This window comes from Cebidichthys violaceus, unplaced genomic scaffold (assembly GCF_023349555.1).
Source record: "Cebidichthys violaceus isolate CVI_PGR_0920_01 unplaced genomic scaffold, fCebVio1.0.p SCAF_31, whole genome shotgun sequence".
Classification (NCBI taxonomy): Eukaryota; Metazoa; Chordata; class Actinopteri; order Perciformes; family Stichaeidae; genus Cebidichthys; species Cebidichthys violaceus.
Window position 1 is genome coordinate 1,176,152 of NW_027176495.1, and position 17,943 is coordinate 1,194,094.

Sequence of the window (17,943 nt, forward strand, 5' to 3'; positions counted from 1 at the left end):
TGTACAATTAATTAAAAAAAAAAAAAACCACTTACACCTTTCACATTAACATGAGTGGGCCGCAGTATGAATTAAATTCCCTCTCTCTCGCTCTCATATTTACCCACCTGTTCTCTCCGCCAGTAATCTGTGACTCCGCCTCTTCTACAATTCCACATGTTTACAATAACAAAAGAGCTGGATGTCACTAATGTGATGTAATGACATGCATGCACAAAGGTGTGTTACTTCACAGGACAGTCATCCCTTCAGGGGAATGCATTCCATGGTGCTCACACACGAGTATGCAAACACAAAAAAAGAATCTTAACCTTCTTTCTCGTTTCTCTTTGGTGCCCTCTGTAGTGTTCCATTGAAATGCATAAATCACTATGCGGCATGAGAGCCACTTCTCTGTTCAATTCTTAATGTGTAGCCTTTATATTAGTGCAGCAGCGCTTCAATCTCTCTTCATCATGGTCCTTCAAATTGATTTTCCGTGTCTCGTGGCCCATGTGCTCCTCGTACTGTACTCCAAGATGCACCATGGGAGACGGGGCCATCCATCCATAACCTAGATACTCTCCTGCTGCCTTATTTATTCCTGTGGAGGCCACTAACCCTGGCCACTTTCACGTCTCCAGGGTTACGCTTTACATTGATTTGGAAATGTAGCTTTTTATTGTCTGTCTCGGCTTTACTTTGAACTTTTTCCATTGGTAGATGACGTCCATTTTCGTTATATATCAATACGTTTAATCAGTCGGTCAATCATTTCAGTGTCTGTCATTTTGTGTGTGTGTGTGTGTGTGTGTGTGTGTGTGTGTGTGTGTGTGTGTGTGTGTGTGTGTGTGTGTGTGTGTGCGTGCGCGCATATACCGACACCTACCCGTTACTTACGTCAGTCTTCTTTGTGTGCGCTCCTCAGGTACCCCCGAGGTAGTGGTGTGTGCCGGCTACTACCCATTACAGCCACATGACAACTCCTCTGGGTTTGGACAAATGGTTTGTCTTGTCTCTATCCCCCCCCTCTCATACACTATAGCTCATTCAATGCAGGTTTTGTTTCAGATCTTCTTTACAGATTTGGACGCCTGCAGTAGAGAGATTCTCATTGTGATGCAAATCCTACACCGTCTGGATGCAGTCTCGCCAGAATGTCTCCGTGAGCATTTCAAAGATGTGTTGAAGGGAGATCAAACTCAACTCTTGATACTCGGAGTTCTTTCAATGACCAGTTCAAATGGTGCATAATGGAGCAATATGCAGTACATTCAGAGCATTAATATAGCAGCAAACAGCTGTTATCTATTTGAAGAACAGCTTTGTCGGGGGAAGCGTAGCTCTCGTCCTCCAGTTCTCCTACAGGTGAACAACTGTTAGCTCTGTTAGTGTGTTTACTGTAGTTTGAACTGTTGGTGAGGCGTCGCCATTTTAAGAGGCAATCAAAATGCTCCCAATCTCATGTTAAGCATCTTTAAGGTTTAACCTTCACGGAGACATTCCCGCTCATTTGTTTTGTGTTTATATATGGATTCAAATAGATGTAAAGACAGTCACTTTAAAGGGGGAATTTAATGTCATTAACTCAACACGTTACAATGTGAAAACATATCATTATTTCAGTGCTTTTGTTAAATGTATATACCGTCTTAATCACCTCTGTTGTATAGCACAGTTATGTGAAAAATGTTGTCTCGATCCCCAAAGTAATCGTGGGTGGTGGAGATGAAATGTAACAGTGCTTGTGACCTGGGGCCATGCTGTGTTCTATTTGGATGCTTCTCCTCAACAGGCTTCACTTGTTTTATTATTTACATCCACGCTAAGGATAATTATTTGACGGGATTTATTTTTGTCGGAGGTGTTTACATCACCTCCGGTCTCTGATCCTCGGTCAAAATCCCCCTTTTTGAGAGTTTTGACATCTGTAGAGTTGGTTACAGGTGACAGTAATTCTCAGTGTGGGAGAATACATTTTAAACTGCATTTATGTATTTTCCCGAGTACTGCATGTGTGTTTGTTTCTGTCTCTTTGTCTACATGCGGGTACGCAGGCTAACTCCTCAGAGTATCTTCGTCGGTACGGTCTCTCCTTGCTGCACAGCCACAATGTTCTGTTGACCAGAACCAGGGCGTGCCAGCTGGAGGCACCACCCAAACCTCCACCTGTACCCCGATGGAAGCTCATCCGCCCGCGGAAGGAGACCGTGGTCACCGACGAACCACAAAGTGCGTGAGAGACAGAAGGAGGAGGCAGGAAATGAAAAATTAAGTTTGGGAAAGAAAATAAATGCTAGCGAGGGGTAGGATGCAGGGGAGGATGTCAAACAAATAGAAAAGCACAAATTATGTGGTAGAGTGTAGGTGAATTTCATAAATAAATATGACTTGAAAGACGAGCGAGTGCTAATGCAGGAGATTCAGAACCTGCTGTACAGAGGGCATGCAGCGCCGCATGCTGAAATGAGAAAAAGGAGGAGGATAGCTACAATATTCCTGTAATGAAAATAGCTGCTGGCTTGGGCATATCTGGCATCAGCTGATCTGTGGGTGAAACAAAAAAAAAATGCAGTAAAAAGAGTCAGAGTGTGAAAAAGCAGTGCTGGCATGATGTGTGAGACTTTTTCTTTTTTGTTTTTTTTCCTCCCTTTTCTCTTTTTCGCAGAGCTTCCTTTGTCAAAACCAGAGCAGTTCATTGAGGTTGCCAGCCCCTTTCTCTCCTATCGGGTCAAGAGTGGCGTTGGCCGGATACCCGAGCTGTGCGTACACCTGAATGATCTCAAACCCAGAAGTGAAACGCCATGAGTCTGTTCTGTTGTCCTGCTCTTCTGCTCATTTGACTGTGTCGTTTGAAGAGTATCTTCTATACTAGCTCACCTTCGCTCTGTGACCTCGCTGTAGAGGAAAGCAAAGCGGTGAAAACAGACTCCATCTGGGGATCAAAGAAGAACATTATCACGGTCTCGTTAGTCTTTTCCTCATCCTCTTACTCTACCGTTCTCTCTCACATACAGGTAGCAGTTGAAAAATTCAAAACTATATGGGTGTCGACACCTACAATGTTAGAAAGATTGTTTTTTTTCCCCCCCAACTATTCTCACTTAAAGAAATGTTTGCCTACATTCTTAAGCTAAGAAAACAAAAATCACATATCAGAGCAGTGTTACGGTGCTACAGCGTTGTGTTGTTCTGGTGTCATTTGATGTCCATTATGTGACATGCATGACTCATTTTGTAGACGATATGATGTATTGCCTCTAAATGTGTTGCCGTGAGATGAGATGCGTTGTGATATGACGCAGGCGTGTTGCTGTGTGTCCACACGACAGAGAGGCCGAGCAGAGCGCTGGGAGGCGACGCTCCCACGGATCCCCTCTGGTGTGCATCGCTGAGAGAGAGGAGAGCGAATGCAGAGGAGGCCTGGAGCCGGATGCAGCTGAACGCACCGCTAACTCACCAAACATCACAAAAGACAACATGGAGGTACATAGAACTGCTGTCTGCTGGGGCACAGAGATGATTTATATATTCAGTGTGTGTGTGTTTCACATTTTAAAGAGCCTCTTGTGTCTTGATACCCAAGCCATTTATTGAAAGAGGTATAAGGATGTGTGAAGCCCAGCGTAATGCTTCTTGTCCAGATACTAACAGCTGTATGTTATCTCCCCCCCCCCCCCCCCTGTAAGTATGCAGTCGAAGGCTCATCAGAGTAGCTCTGTGTGTCAGTGACAACAAGGCTGCCATCCCCCAGCCTCAAAGTCACTTCTGCTGTCTGCCAGCCAGGCCACCGCTGACCAGGGGCACTTGTGCTCTAAAGACAGAACCAGTGAGGGAAGGGGAGATGAGGGCGGGCAGCACCAGAGAGAGTAGAAACAATGATAGAGAGGAATAAAGAGAGGGGGAGGGGGGGGGGCAACCACACAGAATACGAAAGGAGGGGGGACTGAAAAAATAGAGAGAAAGTGACAGTTGGACAGAGAGAGATGAAAGCAGAGCAGCAAACGCAGAGAGAAGGGAAGAGAGAACCTCTGTTGGGTGGTGGTGGTGCTGGTGGTGGTGTTGGTGCGTGGGTTTCATGCAGGGAGAGGTCGTGTACTTTGCTGATGAGAAAAAAAAAGCAGCGCAATTAGATGGTGAGCCATCAGTGTCTGCGTCTCCTTGGGGGGGTTCATTATTACACTTCACTCCTAGCATACAGAGGGAAAAAAAAAAAATAGAGTTTATATTAATCGCCCTCTTGTGTAACAGTGACCAGTTATAGCGCGGTTAGACTAGGGCAGTATGGACACGCTAATTTGATGTGTCATTTGGGTCTGACGTGCATGTGAACGTGCACTCGTGTGGATGGGTTTGAGTGTGTGTGTGTGTGTGTGTGTGTGTGTGTGTGTGTGTGTGTGCCACATTTTTTTTTTTCCCGCTCTTCGCAAGCATGTGGTGGGTCACGTGCTGAGGAGACCCCTCCCTCTGTTTCTGTCAGGAACGGTATCGACCTCGGTGCCTAGCTCCTAAAACATAGGAAGGTCACATCGCTGCTCACGCAACGTTAGTGTGGGGAAAATAATTAGATCCTGGTTTAACTGTGGGATATCCTTCTGCCTGTCAACTTACTGTAAATTGCAACAAAGAGATGTTTAACTGGATTGTATTCAACATTTTTCATGTACGCTTTAGTTCAAAAAATGTGAAATATGGAGAGAGTTTCTTGGAGAGCAAAGACTTGACTCTGGCTGTGGGGAAAATAAAGCCCCATGAAGTGTGGGATTAAAGAAAATGTGCTTTCGTCTACCCATCAACCCATAACTGTGATTTGATCACAGAAAGAAAAAAAAAAAAGAAAAGTTGCTCCAAAAAGTAGCAGCTTAAATCCCCCGGGATCTTTGTGTGTAAGATGTTTCCCTCTGAATGTCCTCTTACTGTAGACAGGGAAGCGATCTAATACATAGCATGCTGTGGGCGGATGAGACGCACCACGCCTCAAACGCTCTTTTTCGACAACACACACATTTACATTTTCTGTTGCAGTGGAATTGTTGCTATAACGGTAGAGAGGAGGTCAAGTGCACCTCCCAATCCAAAGGCCTCTTTCCGTCTGTCTGGGTCTCCGGGTACTTATTGAAATAAGTGGTGAGTCACAAGCGCACACACACACTCGCTCTGACTCACCCAGAGAGTCTTGGCTTGGTGTTGCTTTGAAGTAACACGACACAAAGCCGTGATTCCTGCTCGGAGCCCAGTAAACCGTTGGACATCCACCAGGGGTCTGGTGGAAAGTGAAGCCGGCTGATACGGGTGAACGCCGCTTGAATCTAGCGTTTGTCGTCGCAGCAGCAGCAGCAGCAGCAGCAGCAGCAGCAGCGTTGCCCTTCTCCCGATCGCATCATCTCGCGCCTCGCTCAGACAGAAGTGTGTGTGTGTGTGTGGTACTTGAAGGATTTGATAATGACTCATTAGCTGTGTTTCTCTATTGTGTCGGGCAGACGAGCGTGAAATACGAGCATTTGCGTAATCCCCCCCCTCGTGCTAAACAACATAATAACTCAAAGTAAATTAGAGCTGGTATTCCCTGGTGGTGTTTTATTTCAGTTTATTTTTTTTTAGCAGGAGCAGCTCTTGTCACATTAAACCGTGTCCTGTGGTGTTCGGCGAGAATGGCGCAACACCACAGCTGGCATTGGAATCACTAGAGGGCGGAGGAGTATCTCTGGCAGTGTTACTCTAGCAGCAACTCACTGTTCATGCCCCTCTCTCTCCCTCTCTCTCCCTCTCTCTCCCTCTCTCTCCCTCTCTCTCCCTCTCTCTCCCTAAGGTTACTGCAAAGGACATGAAGAAGGACAATGATGACATCTCCAATGGTAAAAGCTGTTCTTTTTGCGATGCTCGGCCCTTCATTGATGTTGAACATATTCTGTACTTATCTGAGGTCAAATATTAGGCCACCAGAATGGGCAGATGATGCTCATTAATTCAGTTTTATTTGAAACTACGAATGTAGTGAAGGTCTTCATTATTGAACAGCGGATGCGTGCAGCGTAGTCATAATTAACACGATTTAAAGGATGTCCATTTCTCGCCTTTACTCCCTCCATCTTTCTCCCCGTGCCTCTGTCTGTCGGCCAAGACACTTTGAAGAAGATGGGACTGAAATTATTCCTCATGACGAGCCAGTTCCCTGCCTTCTCTCTCTGCCCCCGTTTAGTTGCTTAGTAACACCTGCGGTTTGAGTTAGCGGACCACCATTGCTCAGCAGCAGAGACGCTGGCCCTCGCCGCCTCAGCTTTCTGATCAGACTTCTCACTTCGAGAAGAGCCTGGGGGCAGAGCAACTCTCTGTGTGTGTGTGTGTGTGTGTGTGTGTGTGTGTGTGTGTGTGTGTGTGTGTGTGTGTGTGTGTGTGTGTGTGTGTGTGTGTGTGTGTGTGTGTGCACTGCATCGGCTGTTTGTTTGCTTTTGGTGGAGAGTGTGTCTGTGCGCGGTCGTCTACGACTTTGCTCCGCATGCATTGAGTAAGTGGGAGTCGGTGAGTGGGAGTATGGATGTGCATGTGCGCTTACACCGTGCCGTTATGTGGGAGTTTGGCCAATTCGGCTCACTGTGTTTAAGATAATGATTTGAATCGAGGATAACTTGCTGTGAGTCACAAGAGGGATCGCATTTTGTTACTTGCAGCAGTTTGAAATGTGAGATTTCACAGGCAATTCTATATCTGTTTGGTATTAAGTGTGGCAGGAAAAGCACCATTCAACTCTCATGCTACGAGCTTGATAAGGACACGTGTTTCCTGTGCAGAGTTATATTAACAATAATGACTGTTATTAATTAAAGTACTTCATAATCTCTTATATCTCTGACTGAATGTCTAACCCACCAAACATGTTTGTTAATAACAATATTAATCATAAATGAATCTCCCTTCCAGATCAACCCGAAACTGCATTGGAGGAGCCTGTAACTGAGGAACCCATCATGCAGCAGACCTGGATGGACCTGGATGACTTTGTTAAATGCTTTCAGTGAGAGACACACACACACACACACACACACACACACACACACACACACACGCACACGCACACGCAAATATGTACTTATGTACTGTAAACATACTGTGCCTACAGATGCACATAGACAGTAGTGAGTAAAGGATGGTTGAAGGGGCTAAAACATTATGTGGTAAAGACTATAATTGATCTTATTAATGTATTTGCCATTTTCTTTCAGGACACTCTTGGTGTTTCATAAACCACAAATCTACCCACATCATATCCAGAAATCACATTTTAAGGTAAAGTATGTATCTGAATGTCCTCCAGCGATCTGATATTTTCTCACATGTGTGTGTTTTTGACACATTAATGCTATTTGTAAGCATTGGATATATTGTTATTAATGTTGCTGTTGTGTTCTGCAGAGAACCGTCTTGTCCAAAACTGCAACAGGCACCAACTGTACTGGGTCATCGACAGACTCCACTGGATCCCTCCTTGTGACATCTGCTGTAGCGAGCCCTGAAGTACACACACACACACACACACACACACACACACACACACACACACACACACACACACACACACACACGTACAAACACACAGAACCACACACATGCTCCAAGAAATGCAAATGAGCCTGAAATGTGCTATGTGTGACTCAACCCGTCTCTGTACATATGCGCTGCAGTACATTGCGAGTCGGAAATAGATAATTCCGAGTCGGTGTTCCCGACTTCCAATCTAAATGCATTCCCCCCTACGTCTGCTTGGGAAAACATGGACGCCCGCAGATAACTGATGTGTGTCTGGCAAGTCTCTAAGCTTCACAAGCGTCAAATATTTACATCATTCACTACAGCACCACTAATGGAGAGACACTGTGAATAGAGAAACGACCGTTTAACTAACAACTTCAGAGTCCTGTGGGAAAATAGTAAAAACAAAAACCAGTTTTAGACATTTCAAGAGATGTGATCGCATGATAAATGGGTACATCTATAGCTACACCTTTTAGTTAAGGGTGTTTTGTCAAACTGCTTTTTCCGAGGCTAAAAATGAACCCTGCATTTAAGACCCTACCGTTTAACGGCAGTCTGTTTCAGAGTCTGAAGCCACAACATTAGGCTCTAGGCCACAGGTCATTTATCTTAGGTTCAAAAAAAAAAAGAAATGCAGCTTCCTGAAGGATCAGCAATTCAAAGATACCCAGAGATTGTAAGCTGTGCAAAGCTTTGTAAGTAATGAGGAGGATCTTCGAATAAATTATAAATGTAATCGCTATCTGCTTCACTGGCACCAGGACGGAAATTTAGCCTGATTTGGTGTCTGGTAAAAGTAGTAACGTTTGTGTGTAGCGCAGGTTTTTGTTTGTGTGTGTGTGTGTGTGTGTGTGTGTGTGTGTGTGTGTGTGTGTTTGCACGTCTGTGTTTATAGACTGCTGAGTCTGCTTGTCACTCCAGACACGTTTGCGTTCTCTCCCTCTTCTCTTGTTCTCTATTTGTCTTTTCTGCACATCTCTCGGTCTCCTGCTTTGTCTTTCTCACTGGATGCTTTTTCTTATATTACTCTCCTATGTAAGTGCCACCTTTTTAAAAGCTTCTTTAACTCACTCGGCTCTTCTCTATCTCTTCTTATTGCCTCCACTTACCCAACCCTTCGTTTCCTCTCTTCCTTTGTGCTTTTCATCCACCTTCTCTTGAACTAAGCCACTCTTCTATCCGTTTATCTATCATTCGTCCCTGCAGCTTTCTGCTCTTTCTCTCTTTCACTTGTTCTTTTCCTTGTCTGCTTTCATACTGATAACCAATGCCAGTGTGTATGTGCCTCTGTATCTACCCCCCCACCAGTGTCCAGAGGTCAGAGGCACTTACTACCTGTGTGTGGACAGCCTGCAACCTCTCCAGATCCTCATCAGCTTCTCTGCTCTGCTTCTCTGGGGAGATGCAGCTGAAGAGAGTAAGGATTTATCTATATATACACACACACACACACACACACACACACACACACACACACACACACACACACACACACACACACACACACACACACACACACACACCCCTACCTAGATACCGAGAGACAAAAGGATCTTCTCATGCATGTAGTGTAAGGAGCTTGACTCAAGTCTCTAACAGCCAGAGAAGAGGGGTTGTCTAGTTGAATATGTTAATCTAGTCTCACTCATTGATCCTTTATCTGAGGTCTTTGCAAGTCAGAATCTATGGCTCTAACCATGGCTCTGAAATATCTGTAGCCTAACTACTGTACTGTGTATCGATAAATCCGTCGCACTGCTGAAGTAGCAGACTAATTTGTAATTTGCTAACAGCAATTCTAACTCTCTGTAAGCATGCACAAACGGTACCCTAGAACCCTGGAATAAACAGTACATAAAAACACTCCATGAATATGACCGACTGTGTTTCTGATATTTTACCCATTTTCTCTCCAACGCCTGATAGAAAAGGAACTGTCCGCAGCATGTAGGTCTCCAGTTGTCATCGCCCAGGCCTGCTCCTGGAAGAGCCTGCAGTCTCAGCTGCCGGTGCTCACCATCAAGACCACCTCCTCAAAGGCCACCATGTTTAACTTACCCCCCGGGTAGGACAGCGTTAACCAACACTGAGAACTGTGTCCTGTATTGATCACAATTAAAAGCTTAGATCAAGCTCATGATCACAAATCACAAATCTATGTTGCCAGACTCTCTAATCCCCATTAACACCACAGCAGTATATCCGCTTCATGCTTACTTTGTGTATCCGTGTCAAGATATTGACACCTTGATATGAAATATTCTATTCCATACTAGGAAAAGTCTCTACAGGAGTGACCAGTCTAGTCATCGATTTATGTAAATGTTCACATTTAAGAATCTAAACAAAATGTCATTTCTTCACATTTTCATTTTTCCACTCCTGCTTGAATCTCATAACCCTAAATTACCCTTAGTGCTCATCAGCCTGGCATTAATGGTGCCAAGGTTAGAGCTTTAACTCCCGTCATGGGAACCTATTACAAAAATGTATGCATTTTTTGGACGGCGCTCTTGGGAGCTTTCGATGAAAGAGTTTCACTCTTGTTATGATTTTTACGGCCGGGCAGAGAGTGTCTGCCTACCTCGGATGCTCTGAAAAAGCAGTAAAAAAAAGGCGTCCGTCCTCGTCTCTATTAATGGCTGCTACTTGGCCTAGAAGCAGAGGGCCTAGTTTCTGGGGTCAGGTGCAGGTATGCAGCAGTGCAATTACCACTGAGCCATAATCGCACTAATAGCACTCAACTTATCATGCCCATGCGCCCCATAGTACTCTCTCTCTCTCTCTCCAGGAGAGAATAGCTGACATGTCCAGGCTTTTGGGCAGCGCCTCCCCTCTAGTCCTCATGTCCCTGACAGCCCATCTGTACGAGGTGCACTACTTCTGTTCTATAGTCTCTTTACTGACCCCGTGTGCTGTCGTCTTCTACATTTTTTTTAACATGATCTATTCATTTTTTAGAGGTTTTTGTCTCATCTCCCTTTCTCTCCCTCTCCATTTCCATGTGTCTCTTCTTCCCTTTCTTCTCTCTTTCAGATGCTGTCCTCTGCTTCTCCCCGGCTCAGCCCCGGTGCTCATCCATCTAGTTAGGCCGGGATGTTTGAATTATGTAACGCTAATGGGGCCAAGGAAGTGGGGTTCCACGTTCTCCTGCCTGTGAACTTAGCTTGGCACTTGGTAGACAGGACATTAGCCTACATCACTTCTGACTGTTTGACCCATTCAGTACTTGACGGAAACATAGTTCCTCTGTTGAGACTAGAAAGGGATATTGTTCAGTGGAATGCACTGTTGTTTCATGCATTTTCTATCTATGATTATGCAATTAATATTACCAAATACTGTGAAGCCACGGGGTCATTGGTGGAGGGATACCTCTGTGCTCTTTAATATCAGTTTCATAGGTTTAGTAGCCTAATATTTAACCATTGTTCCTCTTAGTCTAGAGCCCAACCTGGGGGTTAGGAACCGCAAGATCAGTCAGAGAGGTCTTGGGATAATTAACAAGAAGAAAAAAGTTTAGTATTGAAAATCAAGATCGTTAGATTTCTGCAGGCTTCTAAATCTTTTCAAATGAAACTCTGAAGAAGGCAACACCGTTCTGTGATTAGCAACATATGCGGCCAGTGAAGAGGAGTCACGGATAGACTTCGTCTTCATAATGTATCGCAAGCCAAATCGATGTGGAACCCCTGTTTTAGAATAACTGATATCGTCCAGTAAATGGACACTAGTGGATTGTTTGTTGAATAAAAAGTTTCCTTTCTCTCCCGTCCAGGCGCCACGTCCTGTCCCTCCACACAAAGGCAGCCCTGGGCTACCACCTCCACCTTTGCAGCAAGACGTCTTTCATGTTTGGGGATGAAGAAACCATCATGTCGCAACTTACCAAGGTGTTCGAAGCAGTCGGTTGACTTTAATAGTAGTTTGATAAAGTGTGTTTGAACAAAGAAAACTTGGAAGAAAAAGTTGTCTTGGTATTGTGGCCGTTCTCTCCTCTATTTAACTCTCATTCCGCTTGTGCCAGTAAACACGATGTAAATGCTACTCCACTGTTTTCTCTTTTTGAAACAGGAGAGTGCTCGTTTCACTGACCAGGCTTCGTCCATATGGAGGGCCCTGTCCAGATTGGTGTCTTCCTTTAGCGATGAGCAGGACCAGCCAGCAGCCAGAAGAGCCCTGGAAGAGGCTCACTGCCCCCAAAACATCAACACCACCCTGGGAAAAAGGGAACACCGCAAGGTAGCTTGTTCACCTACAGCAGGGGTATTCAATTATTCAATTCAGTTAACAAGCCCTTCAAAATCACATTCATGAGACAATTTGTCTAATTTCAGATGAGATTTTAGAGGAAATGGTGCATAGTCACAAAATCATTTCACCTCAGGTTGATAGCAGACCACCTCAAGGTGTCACTCAGAGAGAACCAGGACATTCTGATGTAGCATTTCAAAATAAAAGCCCTTCAAAATCACATGCATGAGCTAACTTCAAATCACATTCATGAGACAATTTGTGTTTCACCTTTGATGCTTTGTTTGAATAGTAAAATAATGTTTTCTAAGTCTGATGACGTGTTTCTGTTTAAATATCACATTTCTTTTAAAGTTTAGAATTCATATTTAATGTCTGTTGAAATTGAAATTTCATTCTTATCAATGTCTGTAGACAGACGGCAGTAATTAAATGAAGAAATTAAATGATGTGGAGTCAAACCACCCGCCTACTTGAGGAACGGGGTGGGGGGGTGTCTCAAAGGATAATGAATTATCTCTTTTCTAAACTGTCATTCTAATAAACTTTACAAGGATGTAAATGACAAAAATCCAAATACCTGGAAAAATAAGCATCTTGACACACACATGCATGCGGACACACACATACATTACACAATTGCTAATGTGTGTGTGTGTGTGTGTGTGTGTGTGTGTGTGTGTGTGTGTGTGTGTGTGTGTGTGTGTGTGTGTGTGTGTAGGTGTTTAACTCTGCAGTTTACACAATGCTGTTTGAGGCTCTGGGCAGGAAGCTGACATCAGAGGAGCGGTTTGCTGTACTGGCCCTCACAGCTGACCCTTCACTCTCCACCACTGACCCCAAAGAACACTCCTCTACATGTAAGTGATTAATGATTTAAATGCATTTTATTTAAAGTAATCTCCTTTTTGCCTTTCCTATAGTTCACTGTTCGATATTACCTTTGCAATGTTCTGCCGTTGTTCTCTAAAGTGGATGCGGAGTCAAAGCCCCCAGAACGCTGGAGAGACAGGGAGCCGACGCACAGCGAGGTCGAGGCAGTCACCGTCCTGCAGGCAGCGTTCAAAGGACGCTTAGTGCGAGAGATCTTGAATGCCTCGAAACCAGGTCAGAACACTCGCACACCTTGGACATTCAAATAGCATGGTCCGGTTTGAATATGACCTTTTTGAATAGCTGAAAATACTAACTTGTTGTTGTTAGTGAGATAGTCTTGAATTCCGCTTTCTTCTTCAATGCTCTAGTTTTGAAAGACAGACACATGTGCGGCGATTGGGATGGCTACAGGGTCCAAACTAAAACAAACAGAACACAGGTGTTCTGTTCTGTAATAATCTAGAGTCTAGATTAGTATTTAGTGTCTGAGAACACACACGGAACACCTCTGTGTCTTACATTCACTGTTTGATTCAGCTCAATATGGCACATATTGAGCCTCTGAGCGGAGGCACAAATATGTATTGATGAGACTGCCACTCTGACTAATCCACCCTGACAGATGAGGGCAGGCCACAGAGGGGATGTGCACACACACATGTAGGAAACACACACACACACACACACACACGCTCAAAACATCGATAGCCAAACCTCTCAAAAGTGACAGCAAGTGAAATATGGGCAAGAGAATACGTGGAAACACCGAACAGTTCGTAGGAAAGAATGAGAGATTAAATAGAGAGAACTGAGCAGCTATTCCTTTTGTAAATGGATTCATCAATGTGTCTTTGTAATAATGTGTTGCTTTTGTTGAATTTGTCCTCCAGTTTCAGCTCAATTGTTTTTTTTAAATCCAATTTTCTCCAGAAGTGGTGCTAATTATCTCACTGTGAAGGTGCGCCGCTGTTTGCAGCATTACATTCTCTATTTATTACACGGACCTGAAGTTAACTGTCACCTTCTGAATGACTTGCACATCCTGTATGGGTGTACGCACAACCTCATAATGCAGTATTTTCATAAAACAGTACTGTACAACTGCGGTGATGGAAATTTATACATATTTTCTATGTCTTGAAAATTTCATTTGAGCGTCGGAAGCGTCCAAAATATCCACATCGTTATAGAACCAATCAGCCAGCAACCTCGAAAGTGTTGCTGGTGGTTATGTCGCATTAGCGCGCACACACACACACACACACACACACACACACACACACACACAGGCGGAACAGCTTGACTTCTATAAAATAGGCCTGTCATGGTTAATTTCTCCCAAATTTGATTCATTTACTTGTCAAAGCACAAAGTGCAGCTCTCAGAGTGGCACTTATGTAACGGAAAAACCCTAACCATGTTTTAAGAACACTACCTTTCTAACTACAATCTGAAAAGCCGTTTGTTTGAGAAAAGTAAGAACCGGCCTTTTCTTATTTCTTATTTCTTATTTGCCAGCACACCTGTTTATAACACATCTTTTTTTTTCCCTCCTTGCTCTTTTCCACTTTATGTCCTCCTTCTCCTCTTTCCTGTCTGCCTCTTTGTCTGTCTGTCTGAAAGGCTGTGGTTCTAAAGATGATAGGACGTCTTCATCTCTCAATAGCCGGCCTTGGCCAATGGCCTGCTATAATGGCTGTATCAATTTCCAAAAGTGGCCATTTGAACAGCGAAAGCTGAACGCTAGGGAGGGAGGGAGGGAGGGAGGGAGGGAGGCTGTGAGGCTGTGAGGACACATAACTTCTATCATGCAGCTGTCTCTCCACAGTGTTCCTCTCTCTTCTGTGCATGGACAAACACCTACTGACACACATGTGGTCATAAACACACGGTGCTGCATCCTTTAGCACATGCTCTGTTCTGTCTGAGTGGTTAACCGTCTGCTGAGATGAGTGTGAAAGTTAATGTCAAGGTGTCCGCTCACCGAATAAAGCAAAATGCATTTTGTAATTCCTGTTATCTACCTTTTGACAATCATTTTTTTTATGTGTTTGATCGCGACACCGTTAATGGTTTGAACATCAACTTTAATGGTGGCTACTTATCTGTGTGTGTGTGTGGGTGTGTGTGTGTGTGTGTGTGTGTGTGTGTGTGTGTGTGTGTGTGTGTGTTCGTGTGTGTGTCATTCAGGCACAAAGGAGAAACTCGGTGCTTCTAAGATCCTTTCAGACATGTGGCCGAAGGTTGAATCGGATGCAGAAAAACACGCTGCCCTCTTGCTACGGTAAATGGAAAAAGAACGGGTCGACATAATGATGAAAGATTAATTCATAATGTGCACACATATGACAAAACATCTCATTAACCGAGCTGGTGTTCGTTCACTAGGATGTCGTTAAATGAGAGGATGCGAGTCAACCAGTGCTGTGTACGTTGCGCGGCTTACATTTAGCCTCTCTGTTGCACTGCATGCCCAGAATCTACTCCCTCTCCTGGTTGTGGCGGCCTGTGGCGGCCAGGCAGGGAGCATTTTCCACATTGTGTTCCATCTTTTCCCAGTGGTACCATCTGCTGTTTATCCTCTCCTTGTTCCAATCGGCTAGCAGCGTCTGCCGAATGACCCGCTGCCTGGGGAAGTATGTGTGTGCATGAGCATTAAGAGCTTGGTCAGTGTGTGTGTGTGTGTGTGTGTGTGTGTGTGTGGAGAGGGGGTTGGTTGTTGTGAACCCTTGAGCATGTGTTTTTCTTAACCGACATCCTCTTCAGTCAAAGTTCACGCTGAGACTTGAAGCACATCTTCTTTCCTCCAAAGTATTACTGGATTTGACTCATAAACAGCTGCATCAGAGTTATGTTTCTCCAAGCAGTTTGTGTCAAATATTCTCACAAAAATGGTGGTTTTAATACGTCATTTAGATGTTGAATGTCTCAATGTGCTCTGTATTACTGTGTTTCTCTGCACAGGTATATCATTGAGCACTCTGAGAGGAGAGCAGAGCTCTTCCCCTGTCAGCAGGATGAATGGACCAGAGTCTCCTTCGCCGATTACTCCGTCTCTCTTCAAGACACGGCCAACTCCTGGGTCTTGGTCTTTAGGTTAGAGAACATTGTACCTCCATGCTCGTTAGGCTTCTCGGTGAACGACAACCTGGCTTGGAAAATCTGGGTGAATCCAGATGCAAATTGCATTTGATCTATGGAACCCAGCTGTCAGTTTTACATTTCCAAATGTCAACAAAAAATGGTTAAAAAAAAACGCGACAATTTGGTCAGACCTGATATCTTGTTGTTTGTTAAGAGAGGTGTTCCTGGTCGATAAGGAGATGCAGCTAGTACCAAAGGTCTACTCCCCAGTCCCGAATTGTCTGCTACACGTCATAAACAACGACACCGGAGAGGAGCTGGACATGTTCTTCAACAAAGTGGCATCCCATGTCTATCAACCCAACAAGGTCTGTGGATGCTGTCAATGCAAACATTTCTAAACTAGTGTTATTCATGAGAAACAAATCCTAAACGAGAGAACGGTACATTTTCTCTGCGTACATCTGTCTAACACATTCCCTCGGAAAATGAAAATATATTTGATTTCATGATTACGTCCTTTTTTTCCCAGCTTGGTTATACCTTCGTAGCAGAGGCCGTCACACCTGAATCGCCCCCTGCTGGTGCCAAGTGGAGGATGCGCTTGATTGGCGCAAGGGAACTCCTTCCAAGACTGTCCCGCGAGACTCCACTCAACACGTTCTCAGTGAAGGAGTTCAGGGATTATTACATTCCCAACGACAAACACCTCATATGTCGGTAAGATAATTGATGAGGTTTGTATTTATTTAGCATATTTATGGTGAGAGTCATATTTATACTGGTCCTTTGAAAGGTGGGTCATACATATAGATGTTAATAGCTCTTAAATGATCCTCTCTTTCACTACAGTATAGGAATCTGAGATGTGACAGTAGTTTCTAACACAAGACAGCATTGAAGATACTCTGAGAGACGATTTGTATCCACAATCATGTGAAACTGTTCCACAGCTACACTGTGCAGGTGACCGCAGACGTCCTTGGAACAATTCAGTTTCAGACTTCTGAGCCGGACGTGTTGATCCGTCTGTCTGTTCTGGACCAGGAGAAGTCGGTGGCCGGCAATACTGGCAAGGGTCATGTGGTAATTCCTGCGTTCTGCTTCCGGGCCAACGAAGGTGAGTCACGAGGTTAAGTATGTGAGGTAATTGAATGTAACCCTTGTGGAGCGTTCTAGAAGATTTGTCAAACCGTGTCACTGTTTTACCTCAAATCATGGAACAACTGGATTTGGAATTTCATGCACTCCGGTCTGAGTTTGTTTTCAATATCATTTTTGTAAACCTAATATACAACACACAGACATCACATCACGCACCACACACATCAAACCGATATGAAAACAGCACGGCTCCAATGCTGTATGAGAGAGAGAGAGAGAGAGAGAGAGAGAGAGAGAGAGAGAGAGAGAGAGAGAGAGAGAGAGAGAGAGAGAGAGAGAGAGGTAAATGAGACTCGGCCCACAACATTTCAAGTAGGGTCTTTAAGCACGGTGTGTTTGAGGTGAGTGGCAGTATTTCAGATGTGGATTAGTTGATTTTACAGCCCCTTGGATGGAGGGTTAAATGTCAATATCATTTCAATGTAAGAATGTAATCATAAGATTTCATTTTGTCAGGCGTGATGCATTTTCTTAAAGTAGTTGAGCTCAGAAATCCTAGTCGTAGGTTGCCACGGGTTAAGTGAGGAAGTGACTAGTGTTAGTTCCAGTGCGTCCGAGAAGATAGCTGCTACTGTTCACAACGATGGTACACATATGGAGTATGAAATGCATACTATGCAATTTTAGACACAGCGCCTGTTTCTAGAAAGGAAGATTGCTGTTGCATTTTTTTCTTTTATTCATTTGTTTATTCCTTTTTTTTTTTTTGGCATTTTGCCTTCATTTGGTAGTCAGTAGATACAGAGTAAGAGAGGGAGGGGTATGACATGCAGTTATATGGTTATATATATATATATATATATATATATATATATATATATTGACATTGTATTTAACGCTCTGAGCACCATTAAAATAGATTCCATTGTGTTGTGGTTGAAGAAATAGTTATCTTTACACTATTAAAAACTATCCCCATTGATAAATAGCACTAACGGATATTGAGAACATTGTATTTACTTTCATTTTGGGTGAACTGAGCCTTTAAGTAATCAATTCAACTCTTCAAAACCTGCCTCTCAATGTCTTTAGTCTACCTTTGTCTTGATGCTTCCA

General features: G+C 44.0%; 1 protein-coding gene across 2 annotated transcripts in view; it reads left to right on the forward strand.

Moving 5' to 3' along the window:
• adgb (androglobin) overlaps positions 1 to 17,943 on the forward strand; it is a 34,659-nt gene that overhangs the window by 7,820 nt on the left and 8,896 nt on the right. For both annotated transcript variants that reach the window (XM_068724626.1, XM_068724624.1), the window contains exons 9-27: positions 908 to 984; positions 2,037 to 2,211; positions 2,648 to 2,741; positions 3,312 to 3,465; positions 5,789 to 5,834; positions 6,898 to 6,991; positions 7,200 to 7,263; positions 7,390 to 7,491; positions 8,818 to 8,926; positions 9,436 to 9,574; positions 11,288 to 11,402; positions 11,584 to 11,751; positions 12,485 to 12,623; positions 12,736 to 12,870; positions 14,830 to 14,923; positions 15,604 to 15,735; positions 15,938 to 16,091; positions 16,256 to 16,443; positions 16,677 to 16,843. In XM_068724626.1, coding sequence (XP_068580727.1) covers positions 908 to 984; positions 2,037 to 2,211; positions 2,648 to 2,741; positions 3,312 to 3,465; positions 5,789 to 5,834; positions 6,898 to 6,991; positions 7,200 to 7,263; positions 7,390 to 7,491; positions 8,818 to 8,926; positions 9,436 to 9,574; positions 11,288 to 11,402; positions 11,584 to 11,751; positions 12,485 to 12,623; positions 12,736 to 12,870; positions 14,830 to 14,923; positions 15,604 to 15,735; positions 15,938 to 16,091; positions 16,256 to 16,443; positions 16,677 to 16,843 — 2,346 coding nt within the window. The remainder of the gene's footprint in view (positions 1 to 907; positions 985 to 2,036; positions 2,212 to 2,647; positions 2,742 to 3,311; positions 3,466 to 5,788; positions 5,835 to 6,897; positions 6,992 to 7,199; positions 7,264 to 7,389; positions 7,492 to 8,817; positions 8,927 to 9,435; positions 9,575 to 11,287; positions 11,403 to 11,583; positions 11,752 to 12,484; positions 12,624 to 12,735; positions 12,871 to 14,829; positions 14,924 to 15,603; positions 15,736 to 15,937; positions 16,092 to 16,255; positions 16,444 to 16,676; positions 16,844 to 17,943) is intronic.